The sequence below is a fragment of the Oncorhynchus clarkii genome, chromosome 21 (assembly GCF_045791955.1).
Source record: "Oncorhynchus clarkii lewisi isolate Uvic-CL-2024 chromosome 21, UVic_Ocla_1.0, whole genome shotgun sequence".
Taxonomy (NCBI): Eukaryota; Metazoa; Chordata; class Actinopteri; order Salmoniformes; family Salmonidae; genus Oncorhynchus; species Oncorhynchus clarkii.
In genome coordinates this window covers 30,165,137-30,182,023 of record NC_092167.1, presented here as the reverse complement: position 1 = coordinate 30,182,023, position 16,887 = coordinate 30,165,137, and the positions used below count along the sequence as shown (strand labels likewise).

Below are 16,887 nucleotides of genomic sequence, written 5' to 3'. Positions count from 1 at the left end.
GTATCAGCAAGTGGTGCAGTGCATTCGGAAAGTATTCAGACGCCTTTACCTTTTTCCCACATTTTGTTACATTACAGCCTTGTACTAAAATGGATTATATGTTTTCTTCATCATCAATATACACACATTACCCGATAATGACAAAACAAAAACTGTTGTTTAGAATTTTTAATAAAATATATTAAATAAAAAACGGAAATCTCATATTTACATAAGTATTCAGACCCTTTACTCAGTACTTTGTTGAAACACCTTTGACAGCAATTATTGCCTTGAGTCTTCTTTGGGTATGACGCTACAAGCTTGGCACACCTGTATTTGGGGATATTCTACCGTTCTTCTCTGCAGATCCTTTCAAGCTCCGTCAGGTTGGATGGGGAGCGTTGCTGTGCAGCTATATTCAGGTCTCTCCAGAGATGATCGATCGGGTTCAAGTCCAGGCTCTGGCTGTGCCACTCAAGGACATTCAGAGACTTGTCCCGAAGCCGTTCCTGCGTTGTCTTGGCTGTGTGTTAGGGTCGTTATCCTGTTGGAAGTTTAACTTCGCCCCAGTCTGAGGTCCTGAGCGCTCTGGAGCAGGTTTATGTGAAAGATTTTTTTTCCCCCCTCATCAATCTACACACATTACCCCACAATTACCCCATAATTACCCCATAATGACAAAGCAAAAAACATTGAATTTAGATGTTTTTATATATATTAAATAAAAAACTGAAATATCATATTTACTTCAGTATTCAGACCCTTTACTCAGTACTTTGTTAAAGCACCTTTGACAGCGATTAATAACCCATTCAGCACTAGAATACATTTTTAGCTGCTTGGCAATTAAACTCGGTTAACTAAAATCTCGCGTAATCGGTCATTACCTGGCCAATATGGGTTCGCTTTACACTAGGTCTACAGTGTAAGTATATAATCTATTCTAGATATTAAACATAATTGTGTATAAGGAATAAGAGGTACAATCCCTGTATGTAAGGACAACACGATTCTCTGTGAAATAAATACAAAACATCCTACCTGCGTGGTCTTAAAGTTTGGAACATTTATCATCTACGAGAACTTTGAATGCATGTTTTATGATAACGTTTCAAAGTGTGCGTGTAATTCCTACGCCTATAAACCAAGAAATTGTAGGTTAATTTAACGAGCAAATATCAAATGCGCTAATCATGGTATAAAATTAGCATCAATAAACATAATGTAATTACATGTGGGTGGAGTGACAACGTTTGATTGTTTATTCATTTCTTTAACGCTGGAGGAAAAAATGGAAAGTTTGAGTGGAGCCCCGGCGGTTGAAAGTCAGACTGTAGCTCTCTTGTTAACTGTGTGAGGCGCACGGAGAGAGGGAGGGGAGGGAGGGGTGTGGGACCAACATTAGGAGACAGGGAGGGAAAAAAATTGTACACGCTTGCCTTGCAGAATCGGAAATAACGGCAGAGGCGGAGATTGACGGGGAAGACCGTGTGACGCCAATCATACTGTTTTCTCTTGCATGTTGTCTGTGAAACAAAAGTTCTCAGTCACAACCGACAACACACTACCCGACCACGTTGCGGGACTACAACGGATTTAACGGGCCATTGGAATAGGGGAATATTCTTGCGTGGAGACATTAATATAGTCTCTATAGCAGTGGATGGTTGGAGGAAGCGGGTCCAGGAAAGTCACAGACGACAATGTAGGCAGCCCAGCCGGAGTCATATCATGGTAAGTCCCTTCTGTTCTGCAGACTGTAGCCTAGGTATGTAGAAACAGGCGGCCATAGTTTCCTGCCTGGCCTGCTTTTATACCCGAAACAACTATAATGGAAAATAATGCAGTTTTAACGAAATGATAAAGCAAGTAAAATCATATACTATTTGATGTTATAGGCCTATAGACCATAGAGTAGTGGCTATAGGTTATTCTTGCTATTGTCCTAGACATAGCCTATCTATCAGTATAATCACGACTTTGTTAATGGAACGTTGCAGGCTAGTTTATAGGCCACTATGTAGTTTAGACATTGCAATAAAGAGTTTAACTTTAACTTGCCGCCTCTCTTTGCAGATATGTGCTCGTTTCCCCCTTAAACAAACATGGAAATTCCCTAACAGCAAACTAGCCTGTCGCGTTGAATTTAATGCGTCCTCCTCTTTGAATAGCCTGTCGACGTTCAGCATAGATACAATATTTAGGTTTAGGAATTTAAATGTAGGTTTTTATCTCAGTGTGTAGGCTATTGCATACGCATTGACATGGCGTTAAAGCTGCATGCTACATATTAGGGCTAAATGGTGATGCTAGAAAAGTCTTCTCCATGTTTTCATCATTATGTCTATTTCCAGACTGGATCATTGAGAAGGAGTGAGCAATGGAACAGTCACCGAGACCTCTCTGTATAACAATACCACTACTGTTCTTCTTTTGACACCCAGACTTCAATTGTTACCACTATTTTTGACAGACTGACAGAGACAGGGCGAGACAGAGAGAGGGTTGGGGGGGTGGGGGGGGGGGGTGGAGACAGACAGACATAGAGAGAGATAAACAGGCTCACAGAGAGAGAGAAACAGAGAGGGAGAGAGAGAGAGAGAGAGATGGACAGAATTAGCTCTTTTACGGTTTCTCCCGCTGTGGACTGGGTGGAGCCGCCTGGCAACTGTGAGACAGAGACAGACAGAAAGAGTGAGTGAGAGAGGAGAGAACGAGAGAGAGAGGGAAAAAGAGAGAGGGGAAGGGGGTGGGGACTTTTAAGAGAACTTGGAGAGTAGCGACAGTGGTTTGGGTGATGACGCATTTTCCACATTGGACCTGAAATAAAGAAAGAGAGGGAGTGAGAAAGAACGAACGAACAAGGGATGGAGGGAATGCAGGGGAGTGAGAACATGAGTAGAGGGATTTTATTTCTCTGTTTATGAAGAGGCAGAGTGTGGAGGAGAGATGGAGAGGGGGATGGAAACACCACTTGCGCCACTAAACCTCAACTTGATCTATTTCTCTCTTTTTTCTGTCATTCTTCTTTCTCTTTCTGTCTTTCTCTCTCACACACATGCACACGTGCAAAATCGCATGTGATATTGCAAACGTGACACTGATGCAAGCATACAAATACACACACACACACACACACACATGCAACTGATGCAAGCGTACACACACACACACTCACATACACACTCACAAACACACACACACTGAGAGTAATTCTCAGTGCCAGACGGCATTCCATTGCCTTGTCTCTAGTTATTTTGAAACACTTAGAGGACATGCCAGGCTGACCAATCAAGGCAAGGGGGATAATCACAAGACAAACTGTGGCGAAAGGCTGAGATGAGGCAAAGACAGGGATGAGGAGGAGAGGTGACAGAATGAGAATGATTATTGAGACGGAGACGCAAATCCAACATATCAATGATTCATTTGTAGACAAACTGGAATGAAAGCCAGACTAAGTCCGTGGCCCGAAAGACACATCTCCTTCAAATGTTGACATTTAGTTACATTGACAACCAAACACAATTCAATAGCACTTTTGCAGTGCAGTAAATAGCCTATTAACTATTAACAAATGATATGTAGGATTAACATCTCCAACTAAACCCAAAATAAAAAGTAAAGAATAGGATTAAGCCAGTGGCTCAGATGAAACCACCCAAGCCTTAGATATCCTGTAAATGTCAATATTGAATATGACTTTTGTAATACCTTAAGTAAATAGCCTAAAGTTAAGGCTATCTCACAAACTACATAACAGTATTTATTCAACCTTAAAATGAGTAACACATCCATGGCCACATTCTGACACTAGCCTACTGTAACTATAAATGTCTTCTTATGTGATCATAGAAAGCGTTCCTGTTCAAGATAGCATGCAAATGAGGCAGGTCTGTGGAGATGTTCCTAATTGCTATAATCATCTGTGCAGAATCTCGAACTGCATTGATCATTTGCACGATGTACTTTTAATGTCATCTCAACTGCAATCCAGGTCATTTGGTTGTGCCATTAGATGAAGCACAGTGACAACACATTAAGTTGTTGTGTTAAAACAAAATATCTGACATAGTTTTTTTTCACTGGAATGTGGCTGTGCTTTCAAATGGTTGAAAGGATAGTGATGAAACACTGAGAATCCTGCAAACGTCTTGCTGTCTTTTTGAGTGGGTGAATGAAGGTTGTAATCTCGTTTGCCAATGTCTCAACCAAATATGTCTCCGATTTCCACGTTGAAATGGCGTGGTGTGCCCAGTGGGTTTCCCTCTCATGGTTTTTGTTATTTAGGGGGATTCGGGAGAGGAAATCAGTATCTTTATAGACTCCCTCCCTCCCTTTTCTATCTCCCTCGCTTCATCCCTCTCGCTCTCTACATCTGGTTCATATCACTATTGTTTCCCATCGATCTCTCCAAGTAGTTTAGCCTCCTCCTTCTCTCTCTCTTAGCCCCCCATCTCTCTCTCTCTCTCTCTCTCTCTCTCTCTCTCTCTCTCTCTCTCTCTCTCTCTCTCTCCTGCTTCGTCTCTCCACCTCTGACTTTTCCTCTGCACTCTTTTATCTCCCCCTCTCTCCCATTTCTCTTTCTCTGCCAAGCATCTGTTTGGAGGGCTCCTCTAGCCTGTCTTCCGTTCCAGGGCTGTGTGCTGCATGCAGGAGAGAAAGGCAGGAAGTCTGACGGAAGAATGACATACCCGTGCCCTGACCATGCAGAGGCCTCCAGAATAATCACTACAGAGTACACACACACACACACACACACATATGGACACACGTATGCACAGTGTTGTGAAAAAGTATTTTTTTCTTTATTTTTGCATATTTTGGACACTGAATGTTTGTATATCTTCACCCAAAACCTAATATTAGATAAAGGGAACCTGAGTGAAGAAATAACACAACATTTGGATCATTATTTTAATTATGTTATAAACAAAGTTACGCAACACCCAATACCCCTGTGTGAAAAAGTAATTTCCCCCTTACACTCAATAGCTAGAGTGGCATCTCTAGCTGCACTGGCTGCGACCAAACACTTCCTGTTGTTGTTGATCATTTCAGGTGCTGCCACAACATTTCAATCGGGTATAGGTCTGGGCTTTGACTTCCTGGTGTGTTTCGGATCAGTGTCTTGCTGCATGATCCAGCTGTGCTTTAGCTTCTGCTCACGAATGGGTTGCCTGAATGCATGGTTCCTTCAATGATGGCAAGTCGTCCAGGTTCTGAGGCTCTGCATTCCACAGTAAGAGCCTCATACCAACGGTCAAGCATGGTGGTGGTAGTGTGATGGTTTGCTGCCTCACGACCTGGACGACTTGACGTCATTGAGGGAACCATGAATGCTGCTCGGTATCAGTTCGTTCTGAAGGAGAATGTCAGGGCCTTCCGTCCGTGACCTGAAGCGCACCTGAGTCATGCATTTCTCCACAGCGATGTGAGTGAATGATCAACAACTACAGGAAGGGTTTTGTTGCGTTCATTGCAGCTAAAAGAGGCACAACCAGTTATTGAGTATAAGGAGGCAATTACTTTTTCACACAGGGGCATTGGGTGTTGCATAACTTTGTTAATAAAATACAAATAATTATCAAAACGTTGAGTTATTTATTCACTCAGGTTCCCTTTATCTAATATTAGGTTTTGGGTGAAGATATACAAACATTCAGTGTAAAAAGATATGCATAAATAGACAAAAACAGAAAGGGGGAATTACTTTTTTCACAGCACATTATGCACACAGTCACACACACATACAAACACACACATGGACACACATATGCATGTATACAGACACACACACACACATTCACACCCTTGTACTCACACACACACACAGTACAGTACTACCTAAGTTGCGCTAACCTGCCCTGGAGAACCAAAGCATAGACCGGACAAAACACATTTAGCCACTTAGTTAAGATGGAAAGCCTCACTCTGAGGGAACTAATTTCCTTCTACATTTTACATTTACCCATAGAGTTCTGGTCAAAAGTAGTGCACTCTATGGATAATAGTTTGCCATTTGGGATGCAAGCAGAGATTCTGTTTCAGAGGAATGAGGGCATTAGAGCTGTACTTTGTCTACCCCTTATTTTACTACAGGAAGTCACATAGCGATAAAGAATACATTTCCCAAGGTAAATCTAGGCCCGGAATAGGTTAGCGTAGTCAGAAACGTTTCAATAGGACGTGGCAATAGCATTAAACGTTACACATATACGCACTAACATTAAACTGTACAGAGTATACATGTTTTGCTGTTGAGTCTGTGGAATGGATATTCATAGCATTCGGAAACCATAGTAAACAGTAGGCCTGCACTCTGCAATCTGTTGTACTGTAACTTGATAACGATCCATTTCTTTCTTTAGAAATATATATCGTAGATCAAAACATTGAATGTTGGATGTACATGAAACACAAGTAGGCAATACATCCGTCTGTTATTGGTAGGGTTAGGGTTAATAATAACTTCATGAGGCTGTTTTCATACATAGTAGTGCTCAAAACATTGCGGTGAGACAAATATGGCGAGGCCTAGGGCTTAGAGCAGCGGTACCATGCAGAAGGACAGTGTTGCATCTAGAGGGAGTTGGTGAAGAAAGATGATTTGGCTTTGAAATAAAAAATGCACATAAAGTTACATGGACTCATTCTGTGTGAAATAATAGGAGTTGACAGGATTTGTTTGATGACTACCGTTTCCTCTGTCCCCCGTACATACAACATCTATATAAGTCCCTCAGTCAAGTATTGAATTTCAAGCACAGATTCGACTACAAAGACCAGGAAGCTTTTTTTCCTGAAAGCCTCATAAAGAAGGGAAGTGATAGATGGGTAACGATAATGAATCAGACATTGAATATCTCTTTAAGCATGGTCAAGTTGAGAATTATGCTGAGGGATTTTTTCCCCCGGATGAAACTCAACGGGATGGAGCTAAGCACAGGTTATGTCCTAGAGGAAGACCTGCTTCAGTCTGCTTTACACCATACACTGGGAGAGGAATTCACCTTTCAGCAGGACAATAATCTACAACACAAGGCCAAAGCGGGAGCCACTTACCGAGAAGACAGTGAATGTTCCCGAGTGGCCAAGTTACAGTTTTGACGTAAATGTTCTTGAAAATCGATGCCAAGAAGTAAAAATAGATGTCTAGCCATGTTTCCCAACACTTTGACAGAACTTGAAGAATTTTTAAAAGAATAATGGGCTAATATTTCACAATCCAGGTGGGCAAAGCTTTTAGAGACTTACCTAAGACGATTCACAGCTGCAATCGCTGCCAAAGGTGTCTCTAACATGCACTGACTCAGGGGGCAAATACATATCCAGTCGAGGTATATTAGTGTTTCCATTCATCTTTAAAAAGTGTTAGAATTGTTCTTCCAGAGTATTTTTGTGTAGATTGTTGATAGAAAATGACAAGTAAATCCCTTTTAATCCTACTTTGTTAACACAATAAAATGGGAAGAAGTCCAAGGGGGTGAATACTTACTGTGTGATACTACTGCTCATTCAGCGATCCACCTTCACAGTGTGGAGTATGCCGATATTATGCAGATTATGCAGAGTGTGGAGTAAGTATGCAGATTATGCAGCGCGTGGAGTAAGTATGCAGATATCATGCAGATTATGCAGAGCGTGGAGTAAGTATGCAGATATTATGCAGAGTGTTGAGTAAGTATGCAGATATTATGCAGAGTGTGGAGTAAGTATGTAGATATTATGCAGATTGTGCAGAGCATGGAGTAAGTATGCAGATATTTGGAATATGTAGCTAGAATGTACCGTATCTAAACTGGGACTGGCATTATTTGAATTGGGAGCTTACACTTATTTGAAGTGCACTTCTCAGGAGTAGTCAGCAGGAGGTCGTAGACTCTGTACCCTTTAACAGCATTTATCTCTACCTAGAGCGCAACTGATTAGTGACTGATTTAACCTGGTCCCAGACCTGTTTGTACTATCTTGCCAAGACAATAGTACGGTAAATGTCATGCAAAACAGCTCAAACAGATCTGGGACCAGGCTAGTGTTGATATATAATCAATCTTCAACCAATTACTCCTATAGACTCCCCAAGGTCATATTACAGATGATGCATGAACTCTAGTTAGAGTAATCAATGGTTGGAATCACCTACAGTAAATAATTTGGCTCTGCAGCTTGAATAGTTAATTAGGGCTGTTTATCTTATTAAGTCCTGACCTGGGCTAAGTAGAATCATTCATGCCACTGACCCCGAACAACATCTGCTGACCTCTTAGTTAGATTCATTTCAAGTGTAGAAAAAGTTATTTTGTGTAAAACAGTTCGTACTGTGCTCTAGCTCTGTTCTCTCTCTATAGCTCTCTTTCTTATTCTGGTTCTCATCCTCTCTCTCTCTCTTCCTCTCTGTATCCTCTCTCTCTCTCTCTCTCCCTCTCTCTTTCTCTCTCTCTGCCTCTCATTTGACTGTTAGTCCACTTCCAATTCTTTTGGCCACATTCTTTCACAGTTTGTTTTTCTTTCCCTCCCTCCATCCCCCCTTTTCCAATCTTTCCCCCCTCTCTCTCCCAGAAACCCCCTCCCGGCCCTTTCTCCCCAGCCGTCCTTTTCTTTTTCCACACACTTGTTTTACCATTCCTCCTTTCTCTCTTTCTCTCTTTCTTTCTCAGTCTTTCTTTACCCATCAACATAAGTATTTTCTAGAAGCTCGGCACAATATGCTTTCTGTGAGGGGGATCTCACCATAATTATTGTCAGATGACTGAGAGATTATGAGAGCGGGAGAAAGAAAGTAGGAGAGAGGAATTGGGAGAGTATGGAGAAAGGAGGGAAAATGATGAAAGAAGAGCAGTAGAAGAGGAAACATGGAGAGAGGGAGGGAGGGAGGTAGGAAGAGAGAAAAAAAGGTTATGGGTCGCCATGCCGACAGTCCTGTATAAAAATAAACAGTGTGCTGCTAGCTCTCTACTCTGTCACCCTCCACCTCTCTGGCAGACCTATCGTGTGTGTGCATGTGCCTCTGTGTGCATGTGCGTGTATACGTGGATGAGTGTGCGAGTGCGTGTGTGTGCATGTGCCCGTGTGAGTGCGTGCGTGTGCGTGCGTGTGTGTGTGTGTGTGAGAGAGAGAGAATGAGCAAGACTGAGTTAGTGAATAGGAGTGGGAGCCCAATCTGTGCACTATATACAGTACTAGTCAAAAGTTTGGACACACCTACTCATTCAAGGGTTTTTCTTTATTTGTACTATTTTCGACATTGTAAAATAATAGTGAAGACATCGAAACTATTAAATAACACATATGGAATCATGTAGTTACCAAAAAAATGTTAAACAAATCAAAATATATTGAATATTTTAGATTCTTCAAAGTAGCCAACCCCACACTCTTGGCATTCTCTCAACCAGTTTCACCTGGAATGCTTTTCCAACAGTCTTGAAGGAGTGCCCACATATGCTGAGCACTTGTTGACTGCTTTTCTTTCACTCTGCCGTCCGACCCATCCCAACCCATCTCAATTGGGTTGAGGTCGGGTGATTGTGGACGCCAGGTCATCTGATGCAGCACTCCATCACTCTCCTTCTTGGTCAAATAGCCCTTACACAGCCTGGAGGTGTGTTGGGTCATTGTCTTGTTGAAAAACAAATGATGGTCCCACTAAGCGCAAACCAGATGGGATGGAGTGTCACTGCAAAATGCTGTGGTAGCCATGCTGGTTAAGTGTGCCTTGAATTCTAAATAAATCACTGACAGTGTCACAGGAAAAGCACACCCACACCATCACACCTCCTCCTCCATGCTTCACGGTGGTAACCACACATGCAGAGATCATCCGTTCACCTACTCTGCGTCTCACAAAGACACGGCGGTTGGTACTAAAATTCTCAAATTTGGACTCATCAGACCAAAGGACAGATTTCCACCGGTCTAATGTCCATTGCTCGTGTTTCTTGGCCCAAGCAAGTCTCTTCTTATTATTGGTGTCCTTTAGTAGTGGTTTCTTTGCAGAAATTCGACCATGAAGGCCTGATTCACGCAGTCTCCTCTGAACAGTTGATGTTGAGATGTGTCTGTTACATGAACTCTTTTGAAGCATTTATTTGACTGCAATGAGTCTGGTAACTCTAATGAACTTCTCCTCTGCAGCAACGGTAACTCTGGGTCTTCCTTTCCTGTGGCGGTCATCATGAGAGCCAGATTCATCACAGCGCTTGATGTTTTTTGCGACTGCACTTGAAGATACTTTCAAAGTTCTTGAAATGTTCCTGATTGACTGACCTTCATGTCTTAAAACTGCTTTGGGACACGGGGCAGTATTTATCACGTCCGGATGAAAAGCCTGCCCAGAGTAAACTGCCTGCTACTCAGGCCCAGAAGGTAGGATATGTTAGTAGATTTGGATAGAAAATACTCTGAAGTTTCTAAAACTGTTTGAATGATGTCTGTGAGTATAACAGAACTCATATGGCAGGCGAAAACCTGAGAAAAATCCAACCAGGAAGTGGGAAATATGAAGTTTGTAGTTTTTCAAGTGATTGCCTATCCAATATACAGTGTAAATTGGGTCATATTGCACTTCCTAAGGCTTCCACTAGATGTCAACAGTCTTTAGAACGTTGTTTCAGGCTTCTATTGTGAAAGTAAAGCGAATAAGAGCTGTTTGAACCAGGGGTCTGGCAGAAAGCCGTGAATTGTCCGGTTGGAATATTATTAGAGATTTATGATAAAAACATCCTAAAGATTGATTATATACATCGTTTGACATGTTTCTACGAACTGTAAAGGAACTTTTTTTACTTTTCGTCTGAACTTAGTGCCCACGATTGGTGAACCTAGCGCGCGAACAAAAAGGAGGTATTTGGACATAAAGATGAACTTTATCAAACAAATCAAACATTTATTGTGGAACTGGGATTCCTGGGAGTGCATTCCGATTTGTATTTTTATTTATTTCACCTTTATTTAACCAGGTAGGCTAGTTGAGAACAAGTTCTCATTTGCAATTGCGACCTGGCCAAGATAAAGCGTAGCAATTCGACACATACAACGACACAGAGTTACACATGGAATAAACAAAACATACAGTCAATAATACAGTAGAACAAAAGAAAACAAAAAGTCTATATACAATGAGTGCAAATGAGGTAAGTTAAGGAAATAAATAGGCCATGATGGCAAAGTAATTACAATATAGCAATTAAACACTGGAATGGTAGATCGGCAGAACAAGATGAAGATCATCAAAGGTAAGTGAATATTTATAACGCTATTCCTTACTTTTACTGACTCCGTAACACGGCGGGTATCTGTATGGCTTTTTTTGGTGGCTGAGCGCTGTACTCAGATTATTACATGGTATGCTTTCGCTGTAAAGCTTTTTTGAAATCTGACACAGCAGTTGCATTAAGGAGAAGTTTATCTTTAATTCTATATGTAACACTTGTATTTTTCATCAAAGTTTATGATGAGTATTTCTGTAAATTGATGTGGCTCTCTGCAAATTCGCCAGATGTTTTTGAGGCAAAACAATACTGAACATAACACGCCAATGTAAACTGAGATTTTTGGATATAAATATGAACTTTATCGAACAAAACATACATGTATTGTGTAACTGGAAGTCCTATGAGTGCCACCTGATGAAGATCATCAAAGGTTAGTGATTAATTATATCTCTATTTCTGATTTTTGTGACTCCTCTCTTTGGCTGGAAAATGGCTGTATATTTTTTGTGACTAGACGCTGTCCTCAGATAATCGCAATGTATGCTTTCGCCGTAAAGCCTTTTTGAAATCGTACACTGTGGTTGGATTAACAAGAAGTTTATCTTTAAAATGGTGTTTAATACTTGTATGTTTGAGGAATTTTAATTATGAGATTTCTGTTGTTTGAATTTGGCGCCCTGCAATTTCACTGACTGTTGTCGAGGTGGGACACTAGCGTCCCACATATCCCAGAGAGGTTAAAGTAATGATGGACTGTCGTTTCTCTTTGCTTATTTTAGCTGCTCTTGCTATGATATGAACTTTTAACAAGGCACACCTGTTAATTGAAACGCATTCCAGGTGACTACCTCATGAAGCTGGTTAAGAGAATGCCACGAGTGTGCAAACTTGTCATCAAGGCAAAGGGTGGCTACTTTGAAGAATCTCAAATATAAAATATGTTTTGATTTGTTTAACTCTTTTTTTTTGTTACTACATGATTCCATGTGTGTTATTTCATTGTTTTGATGTCTTCACTATCATTCTTCAATGTAGAAAATAGTAAAAATAAAGAAATACCCTGGAATGAGTAGGTGTGTCCAAACTTTTGACTGGTACTGTAATACACTATAGGGAATATATAGGGAATAGGGTGCCATTTGGGGCTCAGCTCTAGCTGGAACTCCAGGAATTGTTTGACACTCCCCAGACCATGCAACAGGAAGTTGTGTGTGTGTATGTTTTTTGTGCGTGTGTTTGTGTGTGCGCATTTGTGAGTGGGACAAGCCAGCTGTTTAACACAAACACAGACATAGCAGCAGCCTTTCAATGTCCGGTTATGGAATAACTCTCTCTCTCTCTCTCTCTCTCTCTCTCTCTCTCTCTCTCTCTCTCTCTCAGGGCTCAGAGGCAGTGGAAGATTGTGTGCAGGGGGCTCTCTCGTCCCTCTACCCCCCCTTCGAGAGCACAGCCCCACCTCTCCTCTCTCAGGTAAACACACACGCACGCACGCACACACACACACACACACACACACACACACACACACACACACACACACACACACACACATACACACACAGATGTTTACATGTTTGCTTATACATGTGTGCTTACGTGTGTGTGTGTGTGTGTGTGTGTGTGTGTGTGTTTGCCTATCTGTGCAGGTTTTCTCTGTGTTAGAGTCGACTTATCAGCATGACAGTCTGAGGTACCTGCTGGATTACTTCATCCCAGCAAAACACCTTCTTCACAAATTACAGCAGCATGCCTGTGTGAGTACACAAACACAAACACACACACACACACACACACACACACACACACACACACACACACAAGCAAGCAAGCTCACGCGCCACTCCCCACAACGTAACAACATCTACTGTATTTGTAAACATGTAAACATACACACACATGCACGCCTGCACATTGTCGCCCACTTTAGTCTCCGTAACTCCCTCTCTCACAAATGCACAAATAAACAGACCTGGACACATTTTTTCTTTCACACACACATTGGGGAACATTCTCCCACATTGTGATTTTCACACACGCACTCAAAGTGGTCTCTGTTTTCATTGTCGCTCGGTGAAGCAGCCTGGGACGGGAGTAGGAGCATGAGTCATGGTAATAATTCTTTCCATATGTGACTGCTGTGCACTGGGAGAGAGGGAGGAGAAGAGGGAGGGGGAGGAAGAGGAGAAAGAGAGAGAGAGATGGGGGTTGGGAGCCGGCCTAAGGGTGTGGGGGAGTGAGGGAGAGAATGGACAGGGGGGCAGTCATTTCACTGTGGGAAAGTGTGTGTGCGAGTTGCCGACTAGAGAGAACTGATTGAGAAATGGGGGGGAAGGAGAGTGGGGCAGAACACTGGGGTACATTGAAGGAGAAAGAGGAGGAGAGAGTGTGTGTGGGTTATGGGGGGTAGATAGAGAGACAGAAAAACATGAGTGAGGGATTGATACTCAAAACAGAGGAATGCAGAAGTTATGTTATATGTGGGGGTTGGGGAGATGTTGAGAATAAGAGTTTCCAATGACAATGAACAGAATAGGACAGAATGGGAGAGAGTAAGAAATAGAGTGAGAGAGAGAGAGAGAGTGAGAGAGATGCAGAAAGAGGGGGCAGCAGGGCCAGGAATATAATTTGATAATGGTCTCGTGAGTCGGGGAACATTGGATGAATCGAAGCAGAGGGGGGAGGGAGAGGGCACATGTCATTGGCTAATTGGGGAATGAGAACAGCCAAGGGATTCTAACAGAGTTTAGTCCTCACAGCATGACACACAGAGAGGAAGGGAAGGAAGAGCAGAGAATAAGGTAGGTAGGTAGGTACAGAATAGATTTACATCTGTTGTGGTGCAGTTTATGGGGTATTGACACTCTCGTGGGAGGCAGTGCTGGTTTCTTTAGGTATTTCATAGTAGTTCTTTGGCTCTCTCTCAGAATCTCTGTGATGTGACTCGTCTCTGACTCTCTCACGCCTGTTTCACTGTGACTCTGTTTTGCTCTGTTCCTGTCTCGGTCTTGGTTGCTGGTCAGTGTCCGCCCTGTTTTAATTCTCCTGCCAGATATTCTGACTATACATCAATATGTTACTGACTCATTCTCTCTCTCTCTCTCTCTCTCTCTCTCTCTCTCTCTCTCTCTCTCTCTCTCTCTCTCTCTCTCTCTCTCTCTCTCCCTCTCTCTCTCTCTCCCTCTCTCTCTCTCTCCTCTCTCTCTCTCTCTCTCTCTCTCTCTCTCTCTCTCTCTCTCCCTATCTCTCTTCCAGTCTCAGTATCTGGGTTGTCTGTTCCTCCACTCCGGTTGGCCCCTCTGCCTCGGGGAGAAGGTTGTGGTCCAGCTCTCTACTCTGGACTGGAGGCTGCTGCGCAGTACCGACTTCTACTTGCAGGTGGTTCCCTTCTCCACACGCTGCCCCCGCCTGGCCCTCAAGTGTTTGGCCCCCGGGGGCCGCAACGTCCAGGAAGTCCTGGTGCCCGAGTCACAGCACCCCCTGGTGTTCACTACAGAGTGGCTGCACAGTGTCAACAAGGAGAGGGGCTACAAAAGAGAAGGTGAGAGATGCAGGGAAGGAAGGGAGTGAGGAAACAAGGGAGTGTGGGAAAGGAGAAAGGAGTTGACGTAAGAGAGTGTATGAATTTCTCTGTCTGTCCCTTTCCTCTCTCTCCATCCTTCCCTCTCCCCCTCTCTTACCCTCCCTCTCTCCGGCGCTCCCTTTCTCTCACTCCTTTCTCCTATCTTTCCCCTATTTCTCCTTCCTTCCTCTCATTCCTCCCTCTCTCTCTTTCTCAGGAGGTGGAGGGTTAGATACGTGTCTGGTCAGTACGTGTGACGGGGTGGTCCGCCTACCGTGGGAGGAGGTGGTCTACCCCAAGTTCATCCATAACCCATCGGACGACCTGACTACCATGGCTGACCACCCAACCTCTGTCTCCGACCACACCACCGACCTCACCCCGGTGGTGGGCCTCGGCCTGGGTGGCTGGGGGGGCTCCTCCTCTGGAGAACCAGACTCCTGTTCCTGGGACGAAGAAGACGATGACCTACCTCCAGACAGTGTAGATGCAGAGGCCGTTCTACCCCGCCGACAGTGCAGCGAGGACGGGTTAGGGAGGACAACGAGGCATCACCAAATGGCTGGTGATGGGGACTACGTGGAACTCCTGGAGCCCAGGGGGGGTCCGGACGGCGGCGCAGACCCCAGGCAGAGGTACCTGGAGATGCATGGGATCTGTAAGACCAAGACCCTGCCGCTGTGTAGGAGGAGCAAGGCTATCAAGCTCCGCAGAGGGAAGGCCTGGGGGTACGGGCGACTGGACGCAGCCGGGGGCAGTAGGGGCGTCCTGGGGGGTAAGAGGGACTCTGTGACCCACCGGGGGGACTGGTTACCCCCCCGCCCCCTGCCTAGAGTTATCGATGTAGGCCGAGCGAGACGGTCTGAGTCATACCCCTCCTCGCTTCAGAACTCTGACGAAGGGGAGAAACAGGCCCTCGGAAACGACCCAGAAGGCCTAGGAAGCCAGGGGCTGTATTTTGATGGTCCGTCCAAGGAGAGGAGGCCCGGGGTGGGCAGGGAGAGGGAGGGCAGTGGGTGTAACGTTACACAACCATGCAGGGACAGCCATGGAAGTAACAGTTTGGTAGCGAGCAAGACAACAAATCCCAAAGCAGTGCACGTTGTAGAAAGCCAATCGGATCAAAGCTCTCGCTCTGAATCTGTGTTTGAGGAAGCTGATAAGTCACTGAGTGGAGACAGCGACACCATGCCCACTACAGACACACGAGGAAGTGGGGAGAATGCGGCGAGGCCATTGATTGATATTCCAGGAAATGGGGAGAATGTGGACAGCCCGTTAGCAGATGGATCTGAAACCCAGAAAGGAAGACATTCCACTAGTGACTCTTGTGTACCAGACAAAACAGCAGACTCGACAGAACACAGAGGGACGGAACGTTCTCTCTCTCGACCCGGTACTGACGCTGACCCAAAGGGAGCAACAACTCCAGAAGAGAGGGCCGAAGGAAAGACGGAGGAGATAGGAGTGTGTCCTAGAGGAAAGGAAGTAAAAACGGGAGGATTCAGGGCACCCAGGTAACTTCATAACTTCTTATAAAGATGCTTAATTTGTAACTTGGGAGGTGTCGGAACAAAAAGTGAGCCGAGAGGGGGGTGACCTGGGGTGCTCTGAGATACCGTAACACTTGAAAAAAAAAAGATCACCTTTATACTAAAGCAATAATAAAGCATGGCATGCGTTATCGTTGCTTTTGCGTGCTGGCATAGAGCAGCAGAGTAGAGGCGCTTGCAGAAGTTGCACACGTGGGAAAATGTGGCCCATTTTAGATGACTGGCGACATTATCAGAATCTTTTTTTAAATACCTCACAAACGATCAAAATGGCAGGCTACTTTGACACTCACAAACTGAGAATTTTGAGATCATTTAAAAACGACCCTGTCTTCAATCCATCAATAGTCTAGGCCTAGGTGTGCGGATCAACATATTGTACAATATGAGGAGGAAATGATAGTCCTAAAAAAAAAATCCAGTTTCACTCAATCACTGATACGCAGCTCACTCACCTGCGTGTTTTACTTTGTAAAACAATGCTGTTCGCTCAACAGGTCTATTTGGAAATGAATAACACATTTTGTACCCTATAGACCTGTGGCCATCAGTGCCATTTAATATGTTTCATTTTATT

General features: G+C 43.8%; 1 protein-coding gene across 1 annotated transcript in view; it reads left to right on the top strand.

The window, feature by feature from the left end:
* The first annotated feature begins 1,478 nt into the window (after window positions 1-1,478).
* The window catches only part of LOC139378861 (Rho guanine nucleotide exchange factor (GEF) 40), a 39,127-nt gene continuing 23,718 nt past the window's right edge, over window positions 1,479-16,887 (top strand). Inside the window, exons 1-5 of the mRNA XM_071121419.1 lie at window positions 1,479-1,716; window positions 12,579-12,668; window positions 12,845-12,952; window positions 14,451-14,736; window positions 14,975-16,274. Coding sequence (XP_070977520.1) covers window positions 1,714-1,716; window positions 12,579-12,668; window positions 12,845-12,952; window positions 14,451-14,736; window positions 14,975-16,274 — 1,787 coding nt within the window. The 5' untranslated portion in view covers window positions 1,479-1,713. The remainder of the gene's footprint in view (window positions 1,717-12,578; window positions 12,669-12,844; window positions 12,953-14,450; window positions 14,737-14,974; window positions 16,275-16,887) is intronic.